The sequence below is a fragment of the Coturnix japonica genome, chromosome 3, assembly GCF_001577835.2.
Source record: "Coturnix japonica isolate 7356 chromosome 3, Coturnix japonica 2.1, whole genome shotgun sequence".
Lineage (NCBI taxonomy): Eukaryota > Metazoa > Chordata > Aves > Galliformes > Phasianidae > Coturnix > Coturnix japonica.
Window position 1 is genome coordinate 43,298,110 of NC_029518.1, and position 14,096 is coordinate 43,312,205.

At 46.5% G+C, this 14,096-nt stretch overlaps 1 protein-coding gene across 3 annotated transcripts; it reads right to left on the minus strand.

The window, feature by feature from the left end:
* Positions 1-346: 346 nt before the first annotated feature.
* ZC3H12D (zinc finger CCCH-type containing 12D) lies at positions 347-13,725 on the minus strand. 3 transcript variants are annotated; one of them, XM_015858184.2, is made up of 6 exons: positions 11,748-13,725; positions 8,657-9,103; positions 4,721-4,860; positions 4,131-4,365; positions 3,169-3,275; positions 347-2,688 (listed from the first exon to the last, which is right to left on the minus strand). In XM_015858184.2, exons 2-6 carry the CDS (start codon positions 9,037-9,039, stop codon positions 1,706-1,708), a joined length of 1,848 nt encoding a protein of 615 aa, XP_015713670.1. In that variant the 5' UTR covers positions 9,040-9,103; positions 11,748-13,725; the 3' UTR covers positions 347-1,705. The 3 variants fall into 3 exon arrangements, with proteins under 3 accessions (XP_015713670.1, XP_015713672.1, XP_015713671.1); XM_015858186.2 differs by having other exon boundaries at positions 11,738-13,725; XM_015858185.2 differs by lacking the exon at positions 11,748-13,725 and adding an exon at positions 9,199-10,784.
* Between the last annotated feature and the right edge of the window lie 371 nt (positions 13,726-14,096).

The following is a 14,096-nucleotide window of genomic DNA, read 5'->3' on the forward strand; positions in this document are numbered from 1 at the left end:
CATCTCTGTTTAATTTATTGTGCTAAAGGGGAGTGTGATGTATTTCAGGGGAACTAACGCTGGCTATGGAACTCAAATTACTTTCCAAAGCAATTCACATATCCTGTGATTTTAGTTTAATCTAATCTTTCTGTATTTTCCAGTGGATATTGCAAACTGTTCTGATGAGCCAAAATGTAGTGGTCTGAATGAGGTGATATATGTAAAAAACAAAAATACGGAACCTTACAACAGCTATAAACAGTGGGAAAGTCATGAAATATGGAAAAAGTTGTCATTTTTGTGGTCACGCTTCCGCCTTCTTTCAGAACGCCTTCTTAGTCAGCCACCACATGACTAACAGAGATTCAGCTGATACGGTTTATTTCCTGAAGAATCTTCATACAAATACAAAAACGCATCATGTGATGGTGACACTAAAGGTAAATTACCTCTGCTTGGTCGCCTTTCCAAACCAAGAGCATTCAGTGCGAGCTAGGTTTAGTTATTGCCTGACTGTACTTCTGAGAAGAACCCAGTAGAGGTTCTCTGATGCATGTGAGACTTTGTAAAGGCCACCTGAGTGCTGGACTTAATTCATTATCAACCAGTGCTAAAAGGAATAGAATAAAATAACAAAAAATATTCAAAGCAAAGTGTTGTAGGTGATTGTTTTATAACATGCTGAATAATTCCTAAGAAGATCTGTCATACTGACATACTTGAACTTTGGTAAAATGCCAAAAACGTTCAGGATCAACCTCAATATTTGAATTTTAACTCAAAAAAAAAAATAAAACCCAACAAAGTTCAGTGGAATGGCACAAAGATTTACAGCTTTACAGCTTACTGAAAATCAAACGTGTCCCAGCAGAATAGAGCTCAAATGTTTGTAATCATAATCATCATCTGGCATTATGGGACCACATTTGGTAATTAAGGGTTAATTCAACAATGTTTTTTCTTGTTTACTAGGACAGAAGCAGTTCAGAGCTACTATTATTATCATTTTCCTTTGCAATCAGCTGTGTTAACTCAAATAAGAACATCCTGAGCTTTCAGTCTGCAATAGGAGTGATTTGATTTACTTATATTACAGAGGGCTTCACTCACTTGACTTATATTGTGCATGAGCCCTGAGAAACGTACCTGCAATTGTTTCTAAGTGATCTGGGCTCTTTCTCTGCTGCCTCCACTAGTAATCTTGTGGGTTCACAGCATTGGTTCATAAACACTAGTTGAGTCTTTTAAAAGTCTGGGACATGGTTGCCTTGTGATTAAAGCCATTGTGTAACTACATGGGCCCAAAGACACCTTCCAACAGTAAGTACAGCTAAGTGTTAGGGGGAAATATGCCAAATTATTTTCTGCTAGCTCAGCAGGCTAGTCATGATAAGTCTTATGAGGAGAGCTCTCTCATGGGGCCCGTGGAGAACGGCTCCTTGGTGGTATTTAAACAGCACATTAGGACATTAAAAACACGTGAGGTTCACATGCTGGCAGCTCATTAATTAAACCCAAGCCCTCCTACTTACTCCCAAGTAAAGTAGACAAGATTCTACTGCTGTGAACCACAACTTAATGCCCCACGCACCATAATTGGTTGATGCTTAGACGCATGCTACTTGAACAGCTGTAACTCAGCTCATAAAGCCCTTTAATAACACTCAGATAAACCTGAGAATAGCAGCTCTGCACTTGGTGGGAAAGGTTTAACCTGGAGGCATCACAAGTTTCTATGTCTTTGAATCAGTAAGGTCAAGCTAGCGATATCCTTGATCTCTGGGTACAGCGCCATGACTCGATTCACTTCGGCACAGGGGAAAATAGTGCACAGCTCCCTGTGGACGCTTGCTTGCTGGACAGAAGGAGGTCTTGCAGCATGGGGTGGCCAGTAATCACAGTAAGCAGCACTGGGCTGAACAGTGGCTTTCTGGAAGAAATCAGGCCTGCTGCTGGCATCCAGCAGAAAGGGCTGGCTGGAGAAACAGCACTGGGGCCGCTCTCTGTACACTTGCAGTGGCTCAGCCAGAGGCATCACAGAGGATGGAGGGAGGTGCTGCTGCTGCTGTGCTTCCAGGGCTGGGCTGGGCTGGACCCTGTCAGACCAGCACTTCTGGGGCCAGTGGTGTTCCAGGTGCCTGCCTGGAGCAGGTGGGAGCACTGAGTGCTGGAAGGGACTCCCTGATAAGCAGGTGCAGTCCAAGCAGTGGTGATGGTGCAGCAGAAAGGGGTTGTGCCTCAGGCTACAACAGCAATGAGGGCTGTCAGACTGCTCTCTGTCCTGTGAGGTGCAGGTCAGTCTGGTTCCAGAGTACACCTTGTCACTTATGGAGAGTGCTGCCATGTCTCCCACAAGGGGTTGATCTCTGAGGGCTTCTGGTGGTTTTCGGTCCAGCTCCAGGCCAGAGTTGGTGCTGATGGCCCAGGCATCAGCTGGCTGTGGATGGAAGCTGCCTGAGGACCATGCTGCGCAGCAGGGGTCCCTCATGCCCCTGCTGGCTCCCTGTGGCATTTCTGTGACAGTGTCATGAGGGATGGACTCTCTGCCAGTCCAATATGGAGAGCAGTTGCACGTCTCTTCCTCCCTCCCCAGGCTCATGGGTACTTTTGTTCTGGCTCTGAGCTCATCAGCAACTGACAGCTGAGCTTGATGCAGCCTCTCTGGGTGGTAAAACTTGCATTTGTTACCGTAAGTGCATTTTTTACCTGAAAGAATAAAAAAATATCCAACAGGAGGTCATCCCTCAGGACCATGCAGCCAGGAGCATCTGATGAGCACAAACAACACAGAGAGAAACCACTGCTTCCCCCCTAGCACTTTCGACCTCATATTTACATGTTGCTAACTGAAATAGCAGGGTGCAACCACAGCAGAGGGAAACTTCTACGTAAAGATTTAGGTCTATTTTGGCAATGTCTGAAGTTCACATGTCTTCTGGTTACAGTGCTCAATGGACCGGGAAACCCGCTGCTGAAAAGGGTGGCTTTCAAACATGGGGCAGATGTTCATCTCTGAATTACATTAAAGCTATTTTGGGATGGGAGCACCACATGGTTGAGCAGCCCTGGCCCCATCCTCTACCACACCAAATGTGAAGGAGGATGGCATGCGGGATCAGGGCTGTCCCCCCACTGAAGACTGCACAGCAAGGAAGTGAGGACCAGGAGGGACAGAGAGGAACCCACCGTAGGGGCAAGGCTGCCATGTTGATTCGGGAAGCGCTGGCTTTTTGCTGAGGAAATTATAAAGAGTGGGTCCATGCCGGCCTAGTGGATCATCAGGAGGCATAAACCTGAAAAAGGAGAAGTGGCAGGAGTAGCAGAAGTACTCTGAGCATTGCCACAACTTGCTGCACAGGCTTAGAGCAGGGAAGATGTGTAATGTCCTCGCAGCCTGGCTTCTGGAAGCTGCGTTATCCCTCCTGCTCACCAAGCCAACTGTGTTTCATGTTCATGTAGCTGTCCTTCTCCCTTCCTAAAAGCTTCAACCAACTGGAAAGGTGCTAAGGCTTGGCACAGCCCTGGTCTGTCAGCACCCCTGTTATGGCAGTATCACTTCCTTTTTCCCCGAAGCAGCAGGAAATACCTCTGTGGTCCCTGCACTCATCTGCTCCCTTGCACACCAAACTCACTTTCCACCTGTTTTTAGGAAAACATGGTCTAAAGCCACCACTTAGTTCAGAGCTGATCACCTCCCTGGTGCAATGAAGTGGCCTAGCTTTTTCAAGTGGATAGTCAAGGGGCCAGAGAGATCAACATCTCCTTTCTCCTCTTCCATATGGTCACAATAATAAATGCACAGGAAAAAGTGCTGTTCTGCCTTGTAGGGGAATTAGGAATTATCTCAGCCAGCATCCCCTCGCTAATTTAATTCAGTTACACCACTACAGAATAGAACAGAATACATGCTAGGTATTGGGCAAACATCCCAGTTTGGAATGGTAAGAAGGAAAATTGCGCACCACTGTTACCATTCAAACAGAGCAGTTCATTGAGGAGTGGAATGGGGCTTTAAGACTAAAGCTGAATAAGAAAGAACTACAGAAATGAGATAGGAAAATTGTGGTGGCCAGAGGTATACTCATGACTGAGCTGTCTTAACCCATATACTTCAAGTTACAGATTGCTCACCAGCCAAGTTCTCTTACCTATTACTGACAAAAGAGTACATGAGTAGTCGCTGCTCTATAAACCATTTCCACTCAGGATTTTCATTCTGGAGATCTCGGTAATGGTCATTGGAAACAATGACCCCATCTTTTTCATAAGCGACCTTCACAATATAGCGATCGTCGTAGCAAACTACTCTCTTGCCTTTCACCTTGCGAGATGGGGTGTACACAAGAATTGATTGCTTTTCAAGCTCTTCAAGAATGTGCTGATCTGGTGAGGTGGTTAGCAGAAATAGAGGGGAAAAAATATGCAAAGAAAGAATCAGTTAATGATGACCTGATCACCGTGCTACAAACTTCAGGCAACTTAAATGCAGCTTGTTCTTTTTTAATAAGGCAGAAACTAGTGCTTTTGAAACAGAGTGATCCTAAGCACAGTAATAAAGCCTTATTTGCAATTTTCCTTGCTAGCCTGCATGTGGAAATGAATTAATGACTAATTTAAGCAACGGAGACCTTATAGACAGTTTGCATCTTAGAGGGCAAAATCATACCGTACTCTCCATGCTCCCTGCCTGCAATCTGCACCTAATGGCTGCCAAATTATGCCCAGGATGGTGACCTACCCGCAATGGGACTGTCTTGTCGGGGGGGCTCCTTCCTCCAGAGGGGGACAAAAACCTTGATGTAGGTGTGCCCCCTTTCTCGGAACCAGTCCACTGCCAGGCGGATCCCCCAGCAGGAGAAGACTTCTTTGTTTCCATGGCTATGAAAGAAATAGGAAGAGGAAGCTGAGGCAGTTTTCAGGAAGCATGTAGAGCATATGATCTAACTGGATCAGTAATGGAAAGGCAGAACATAGTGCTTGCGTATCATTTATCACTTTCCATGGAAACAACGCTCCGATCCTGAGCAAAGTGCCCTAGTTGGTTAGATTCAAATACCTCTTCCAGCAGAACCAGGCACTCACCATTTGAAGAAGTTTGGATAGCCGAAGTCAGAAGTATTCTGTCTCCAATTCCTACAACCTGTCTGCTACCCAAGAGTGTTGTTTCCATCTATGTCTAGTTGGACACAGGTCCTAAAGTGTCAGCAAAACCCTAGGCTGTGTCTGATCCTTTGCCTTCTGATAATGATTTGAGGATGGAGGGTTTCTTCCAGCACATGCAGAAACTCCTGAGGCTCTGCTGTATAAAATAAACCATGGGGATTTTCTTTCTGTGCTAACAGTGACATGGATTTTGATGTCTGAAATGGCTGTAAATGCAACTGCAGGTCAGTTTGGTGCTGACCTCCTCTGGAAATAGCTGTCAAATAAAAGGGGGAAAAGGACTGCAAAAGTAAGGAAGGGAATTATGGAGAATCTAACCCAGGTCACCAGAAAAGGGACAAGACCTCTGTGAGAGGGACACAGATGCTCCAGGCCCATTATTATCTTGCCCAGATTTATGGATTTCATCTTTGTTGCACAGAGAGGTAGGAAAACCTCAAGATGTGCACTGTAACACATGCACACAAGGTGAATTCTGGATAATTATCAGTACTTAGAACAAAACACTGAAAATATCCCCAGAGGAAACAATTAAAGTGAACAAACGCTTTGACAATGACTATTCATGCATATGTATATAGCCCTGACAGCTTTAGAGAAGTACTTTTGTATGTACTTCCAGTGTGAGAAGTAAAACACTCACTCAGGCACAAACACTTGATCAAAAGGGCAGGCAGAACAAGCAAGAGGCACCTGGCACTGATTCTCAGTGTTATCACTGAATCTGTTTGGCATATCACCACAGACAAAGCTGGGGAATGCATAGCCGCGGTAATAGATATACACATGGTGCACTTCCATGTCAGGCATCACTGAACACCAGCACCTGCCATTCAATACCACAGGGTCTTTAAAATGCCTCGTCTCCTGCGTGTTGAATTAATCTTGACCAACAGAACCTTTTTAACCCACCCCATGCCCATGGACCTTAACTGATCTGTCACAGCTCTCTCCTTCCTGCCAGCAGTGCAGTGCATCACTTGGTTACAGGTCACCAAGACCCAACAGAATCCTCTGACCAGGGCACAGAGAACAAGGCAACCATTCCAGAAATTACTCCATCATTAGCAGGAAGTGGTTCCTTTTTCAGTTGTGCAATTCCAAACTCTTTGAGATGAACTTTAGTTAAAACAGCTCCTTCAAGAGCATTTATTCACGAAAAGCAATGGTTCACAGGACACTGGCCCAAGAGGACTCTTGGGCTATATCCTAATTTTGTTAAAATAAGAAATTACACCCTTACTTCCTCTATCTCTAGTTTTATTGTTCCACCTTCATAGATGTTTTAGGCCTGTTGGCTAGGAAACATCAAGTTCCAACACTAATTCCCTCTGATAACCCTGCATTGCCAATGTAAGGAAACTTAAGAGCAAGAAGCAGGGCTCAGCTGGCCCAGGAAAAGGCCCCTATATGCGTCACAGCTTAAAAACAGGACATAAAAGTGCAAGCTCTAGAGTAGATAGTCCCTTCAGTGTTACCGGGTTACACCTGTTCCTCTTTCACAATATCAATACTTGATTGATTTCCCCCACTGGCCTAGTTAAACTGTTGCGTGTACCTCCCATAGGCTGGCAGCTGGCTTCTAACTACACCTGATGGAAATGCAAAGCATACTGAGGTGCTGGTTAGTGGAACTGGCTGAAGGCAAGGGTGTTTGCCATTCAGTCTCAGTGGATGAGCTTGGGGTATAGGAGTTGTTTCAAAACCTTGCACCATGCAATAGGCCCTCAGTGCTAACAGTGAAGTGCTCCAGAAGCACCGGTCCCAAGATAGAAATACAAATGCCTGAGATATTTTTTCCCTCCAAAGCATCTCTCTAAGCTTCAAGATTTTGACAGCTCTGCCCTAAACTGTTGCATCTCCTAAACTTTTGTAGCTGAACATGTTGATGATGTGTTGTTTTTTTCCTATCGAGAAAATCCAAAACACAACTCTATTCCCTGATTATGCTGCAAACAGCTCTTTTCCACCTGACAGTAACAAATCAGAAAAATTAAAAGGAGGATCCTGTCCCATTAGCCAAAGGGCAAATGTCAGCCAGCACCACTTAGGCTAGATATCCTGGACTGGAAAGAAGCTCCTTCCAGGCTGCTTTGGGTCTATATACCCTGACAGGATCAGTAGTCTCCTCCATTGTGCCAAGCAGTCATTAACTTATCAAGGCAGATGGAGATGTCTGAGTGGAGCTGTAAAACCTTTGTCTTTTTGAAGCTGGAAATCACATTCTTCTAATTCTACTTAGGTGGAAACACGGAATCCACAGCAAAACACTTGCATTCAAGAATCACCTCTCTGCTTTCCATACAGAGAAGTAGAAGAACACCCTGAGGAGGTTCTAGGGTGGAAGTACAGGAGACCCTAGCAGCCAACTACCCAGCCAATGGCTTGACTAAGGCTAACTCTGCTCCGCTGTGCTTTTCTCACTAGTTGTGAGCTTCCCTGAGGATCCCCTCACTTTTAGGAGGAATTTCTTCCTTCTTCCAGAAGATGGCACAACTTGCTTAGTCTCCAGGATCACCTTCTCTGTATGCACTAATCTCTTTTGCCCTCTAACCAGAAGGGATGTGGTATTATCTCACCTCATACCAAAGGAGGAAACCCTTCTCCACTCTATTCCAAAGTGCAAAGATGGGCCTGGCCCTGCAGAAGAAAGCAGGAGTCCTATGGAGAAATGGTGGATACAAAGGGCGCCCTGGACTCTGGCGGAGCCTTTGACAGTTCTCATTGCTCAGTGGAATGGAGGCCAAGCTGGTGCTGCTCTTGGATTTCTCATCTGCATGAGAATGCCAGGCTCTGCATCCCAGAGTGCTTTTACAGTGTCAGGACACTGCTTAGGAAGTATAATTGGTCAAGATGAGTTGCTATAACATTTCCCAGAATCAGAAGTAATAAAGAAAGAAATGAGAATATTGAAGATAAAGTCCAACGACCAATTTCCTGATGTTTCTATAAAATAAACCAACAAACAGCCGTCAGCTCCCAGTGCACTACATGATGTTATGATGTGGAATACCAGCAACCAAAAATCATAAAACCATGACAAAAACATACAAGCCAAGAACCTCAGTGGGATTTACTTGCAAGTCAAGACAACACAGCTGTGATTTTCTTAGGAACCACAGGCACCTGTCTTTATTTTCCCTCTCCTTCTTGTGTTAGCGGGGCTTTCCTGCTCAATTGGGATTCCTAGGTAACTACATGAAAAGGCAGCGAGACATCAGTGGTGAGCAAAAAGAGAAAGGGCTGCTGAATCATCCTACCATGAACAGTGCACGTTAACTGCTATGAGCTTGTAAAAGGTCAAATGCAGAGCAAGGTACTGACTGTGTTTGGTGTATGTATTTCTGGGCATAGACACAAAAGGTCCCCAGCCAAATAACAGGCATAAGCAGTGGTTCATCTACTATACATCAGATAGACATCTCAGCTGGAGAAAAGCACAATTCAACCCATCATCTTTAAAATTCAAAAACAACCGAGAAAGAGAAATGGCTTAAAAAGCAAAGCTTACCTCATTGCTACGTTGCTGCCATCAATCACAATGGCTCTCAAGTGACTGGAGGAATCACCTTCCTCTTCTGCAAGCCATTTTGGCACTGGTGAAGTGCTGCACGTCCCACGGGCAACAAGTTTTAGTGGGGGAGGCTGAGCCTGATTCTCCAGAGCTTGAGGTTTTCTCCCCATCCGAATCAGCTCTTTGAGCACATCGTCCTCCAGGGCCTCCTGGCCCAGGCTCTCCAGCACTTTGCAGATGTCCTGCTTCCCATAGCCTAGCTTGCAGAAAAAATCCAGCTTGCTCTGGTGCACTTCTCTCCCTGCTGTAGAAACTCCTCCAGAGCCTGGTTGTACCAGCTTGCTGGAAAATGAACTGGTCAGGGCCATCCTAGCGGGCATCTGTCTCCCTTTCAAATGCGGTGCTTCTGTCTTCCTGCCCTTGTCCAGCTGGCATCAGCTTTAGCTGAGGGAAAGATTAGACATAACAGAATGCAAGTGTTAAGGCAGAACGTGCAAGCTCAGTTAGTCGCCTTGTGCACTGTCCCAGTCTTCTCTTACCATTCAAGTGTTTTCCTGATCCCCTCTTATTTATGAAAGCAGCCAAGTGGACCAGGCGACGTTTGTCTGGGCGTTATGTCAGACAGGTGTCATCCTACTTCACGAGCTATGCAAGCCTGTCTTCACCCAGGTTCGCTGTATGCGTAAGTTTGTTCTTCAGACTTATCTCACAGGAAATGATATAAAAGGCGGTGTAACCGGGGATTTTCAGTTTGCTCAGTGTGGTTAATGAGGCACAGATAATATCTGTTGAATGCTGTTGGATGATCTCAGATGCCGTAGCAACTTAACATGTACAACGAATCTCACCAAGTAATTTAGGGAAACATCATTTAGCGGTGAACTCTGAACTCTTCTTAATAGAGCTGTGTTTCCGAGTATGTGCCTGTGTGTGTATGTACAGGCACATCTTATGAAATTCTACCACTCACCTGTTCCACGCATGCCTGAGTTAATATTTTCCTGCTGTTTTTGTATTCAGAGAAGCAGGTTGTTTTCTGAAGGCTGTCATGGGTAGTGGTTGGAAGCAAACAATCTGAAAAGTGGTTTCAGTTTCACTTAGATTTATTGTCAAAAGACACTGGTAATTCAGAAATGACTGTGATGAAGTAGCAGGACGCTACCTCAAGTTTCTCCATAATATGACTATTTACATTTCTGGGCTACCTAGTAACTGACTGTGATGGACAGTGTAAGGTTCAGAATTGCTTCACTCTACCAAGCATGGCAGCAGAAGGACATAAGCAGTGACTACTCAACATTCAAGCCACATTTCTTCAGATATGTTTGGCATACTTGCACTGACGCTTACCTCACTAGATCTCTGCAGTTATTGATAACACTATTAGTATTAGAGCTATGGCTGCATCACCTACTCATGTATAAGAAACAAGTCTGGCTGTCTTCCCTTCCCTGTAAATCTCTCATCACCCTCAGTGACTGGAGACCACACTGCAAACCACTCAGGGAAGATGCTACAAGCCCTGGACCTCTGCTAGACTGAGACATTCAGCCCTAAATCTCGATGTTCCTTTGCCTATAAGACTTGAGATCATATAAAAGACACCTTGCAGACAGCTCCCTGGGAAGAAGAGGGCTGTTGGGGCCACTGTAGCGCATCCATTGGCAGGTGACTTCATGGGGGCTGCTCTTCTGCAATGCTGCTGGCCAGATCTGTTTTTCTGTGAAGTTATCCACTGGGTAACTTCGGTTATCCAGTAGCTACTGTACAGTACCCATTAGCTACTGTTTGGCCAGGCAGTAGCAATGGGTAACGAGGCAACTGCAGGGCTTTCACCACAGAAAGAGCACGTGTGGAACCCTGAGATGGAAAGCATGCTCACAGCTAGCACTGAGGTGACTCTTAAGAAGGGAAACTTGAAGAGTGATCATAGAATCATGGGACATCCCAAGTTAGAATGAACTCACAGGGATCATTGAGTCCAACCCCTGGCTCCACACAGCAGCAGCCAAAATCAAACCCTATGTCTGAAAGCATTGTCCAGACATTCCATGAACTCCAGCACATGGGGCTGTGCCCACTGCCATGTGTAGCCTATTCCATGCCCACCGCCCTGTGGTGCAGCCCCTTTCCCTGACCCCCAGCTGCCCCTCCCCTGGCACAGCTCCATGCTGTTCCCTCGGGTCCTGTCGCTGTCACACAGAGCAGAGCTCAGCGCTGCCCCTCTCCTCCCTGTGAGGAGCTGCAGCCGCCATCAGGCCTCCCCTCAGCTCCTCTGCTCTGGGCTGAACCAACACAGGGAGTGACAGTCACCGGCTGATACTTTGACGAGCGATCAGCAGCATGCCCAAGTCCAACAGGTCAGTTGGTTGCTACAATCAGTGCAAAAACACAACAAAAGCAGCAGTGCACCACAGAGTCCACCTTTTGCTATCAGACACAAGCAGGTTGTAAAATCCAACTTATAAAATTTACAACCTTCATATGCAAACTACTTGGATTTCCTCCTGCCGCTTCCCCTGCCCTCACAGACTCGTTGGGCAGCCACTCTGGCTTTGTGCTCCACCAGCACTCAGCCTTTTCCCCAAGCCCACAGAGCCTTGGTGTTCTGCCCCCTTCCATGCACCCACACAGCTGGAAGGAACAACTTCAGTGTCGTTTCAAAATTATTTTATAATCTTCATGTTTTAGCCAGAAATAAGGAAAATAAAATGCGTTTGGCCACACATGCAGGCACAGCAGCAAATTCACACCACGGCAGCACTCCCCCTACCCAGTCTTGGTTACCTTTTCCTCCTCCCCTGACCCTAAGAACTACCCTATAATTCACTCATCCTGCACCAGGCAGCACTCCTGGGCCCTTCCAGGAGCTTTTATTCTCAGAAAGAATATGGGCTGCTGCACTTCCAGATAGATCAGAGTGCTTTAGATTCCCCAATGAAGGATGCACATAAACCCCTATAACAAGACTACAGAATGATCTGCATCTTTCCTCCTCGACCCTCTGCGATGCACTCCCCAGAAGCCACAGCAATAAGCAGCGCCAGGAGCCGTGCCCACCAGCAGCCCCCCACTCACCCCGTGTTACCTGCCCGATCCACACGGTGCCATCCCTGTGGGCAGCTGGGAGCCGCTCGGGGCAGACACAAGGAAGCTGCCTGTTATGGAGAGCCTTAAGGCAGGGCTGGAGTCAGCAGAGAGCAAACAAGTGCTTTGAGCAGGTTAGAGCTCATTCTAAAGGAAGGGTTTACTTCCTCATTTGGCTCGCTGGTGTTTCATTTAACTGTACAGGTTGATAAACTTTCACTTCATTTTTCAAAAGGGGAAAAAAAAAGAAAGAAAAGAAGGTTCCCAATACATCTCTCTTCTGAGTCATGGCAAAGATGAGTCAAATGCTTGTGGGCAGGGATCCACAGCACTCAGCAGTCAGAGCCGGGCACATGAATTTGGGGATGAATGGGCAACTTTCCACCAGGGACACTTCACCAAGTTATTCTCTCCTCCTTGCATGTGGCAAATCCCTGACTTCCAGGGACATAAAAAAAAATAGGTAATTACAATTAAAGAAGCACAGAAAGAAGGGCAGCGTGCAACCGACCTGCATGCAGTACAGATCCCTCTGGGAGCTGGGTGGGACTGACAGGGTAGGTCAGCCACTTTCTAAGGCCAAACTACACCAACTTGCCAGTTTTGTGCTACCCAGAATACCCGTAACACAGCCGAACACACAGAGATCAGCAGAACATCCAGAGCCTGAGACCCCACAGCCTGGGAAAGGAGACGGGCACAGCTCCTCACAAGGGCATCCTCATAAGAGCACCACAGAGGAACAAGAAAGCTGCCAAGCTGCTAACAACAAAGGGATGCAATGGAGCAGAGCATATGACATCACAGAGTTATCATTTTAACTCCTGCTCCTCAGCAAAACACTCTGCTAATATGGGAATAATGCTGTGGAGAGCGTCCATAGAACAGTACCAAACCTAGTGAGGATACTGGAGCACAAGACTTATGAGGAGCAGCTGAGGGAACTGGGATTGTTCAGACCTTATTGCTCACTGCAACTACCCAAAAGGAGGTTGTGTCAAGGTGGGGGTTGGCCTCTCCTCCAGAGTGATAGCGATAGAATGAGAAGGAATGGCTTTAAATTTCACCAGGGGAGGTTCAGGCAGGACATTAGGAAAAATTCAGTCTCCAGAAAGTGGTTAGGTGCTGGCACAGACCCTTACCTTCCTTGCTAAAGCTGGGCAGAGCACACTGAGGCAATTGCTGGTGTGTGGCAGCAAACCACACAAAGTAGATGATTGTACAGAACTTCAGAATGGTCTCAAGCCCTTTTGTTCATCAGAACAGATAAATGCTTGCCAGCCCAGGGCCGTGGTTTCATAGACGTTTCCTCTTTCTGCTTCTTCCTTGTGCCGATAAGCACATTGGGTGCTCCCAGTGCAATCTGTCTTTTCTCCATGGTGTTGTGGAAATTAAGGAAATAGATACAGTGGGTGAGGCCTTCTCTGGGGAACAACCCGAACTCATGGATGTTCCCATGCTGAGCTGAAGTCTGAGAGCTTGCTGCACTGTGAAACAACCAGGCTGCCACTGGAAAGAATTAGATCAACCTCCAAGCAGAACAGCCTTGCTGCGGCAGCTCCTGGAGACCAGGCCTGCCATGTCAGTAGCACCTGTGCAGCCCCACCTTCCTGATGGTGATGGTTAAGAAGTTGTGCCAAGCACAGGAAAACAATCTCTTGAACCTGTAGTAGGGAATGCTGCAGGTGCTCTGGTCTACACACCCCAATGAGTTATTTGCTTTGTTAAAGGAAACATTCATTCGTTGCATCAGAAACACAGAAAAGCATTATTACCATCTTCGTGTGGAAAAGTTCACCTGCTGGGAAAACCAAACAAACGCATGTGGTCACAGTATCACAGTGAGAGTTCTTCAGCCCATGACCAGAGCTGGGATAAGGCACACAGATAAATGCAATCCTATCACAGAATCACAGAATGACCCGGGTTGGAAGGGACCTCAAGGATCATGTAGTTCCAACCCCCCTGCCTGGCAGGGCCACCAAACATACACCTTTACTAGATCAGGTTGCCCAGGGCCCCGTCCAACCTGGTCTTGAACACCTCCAAGGACGGGGCATCCACAACCTCCCTGGGCAGCCTGTTCCAGGGCCTAACCACTCTCCTAGTGAAGAACTTCCCCCTAACATCCAACCTAAATCTTCCCTCTTTTAACTTGAAACCATTTCCCCCAGTCCCCTATTGGCAGGAGCACCTTAATCCACCTGGGCAGGGACTTCTCCCTGCTGCCTCACACTGTGAAATCAAAACCTGGGCCCTTGGTCAACCCTCACCAAGATGTCATTGTTACACAGTACAAGGTGAGCTCTCCATTTTAAATCCTGTTGGAGTGCTGCATGAAGCTGTTGAT

Bases quoted from the DNA above. Each gene is read 5' to 3' on its own strand.
- ZC3H12D (XM_015858184.2), bottom strand. From the start codon at position 9,039: ATGCCCGCTAGGATGGCCCTGACCAGTTCATTTTCCAGCAAGCTGGTA. The intron at 4,861-8,656 runs GTAAGCTTTGCT...TTTCTTTCATAG, and splicing joins GGCAGCAACGTAGCAATGAG to CCATGGAAACAAAGAAGTCT. The intron at 2,689-3,168 runs GTGGGTTCCTCT...TTATTCTTTCAG, and splicing joins ATGGCAGCCTTGCCCCTACG to GTAAAAAATGCACTTACGGT.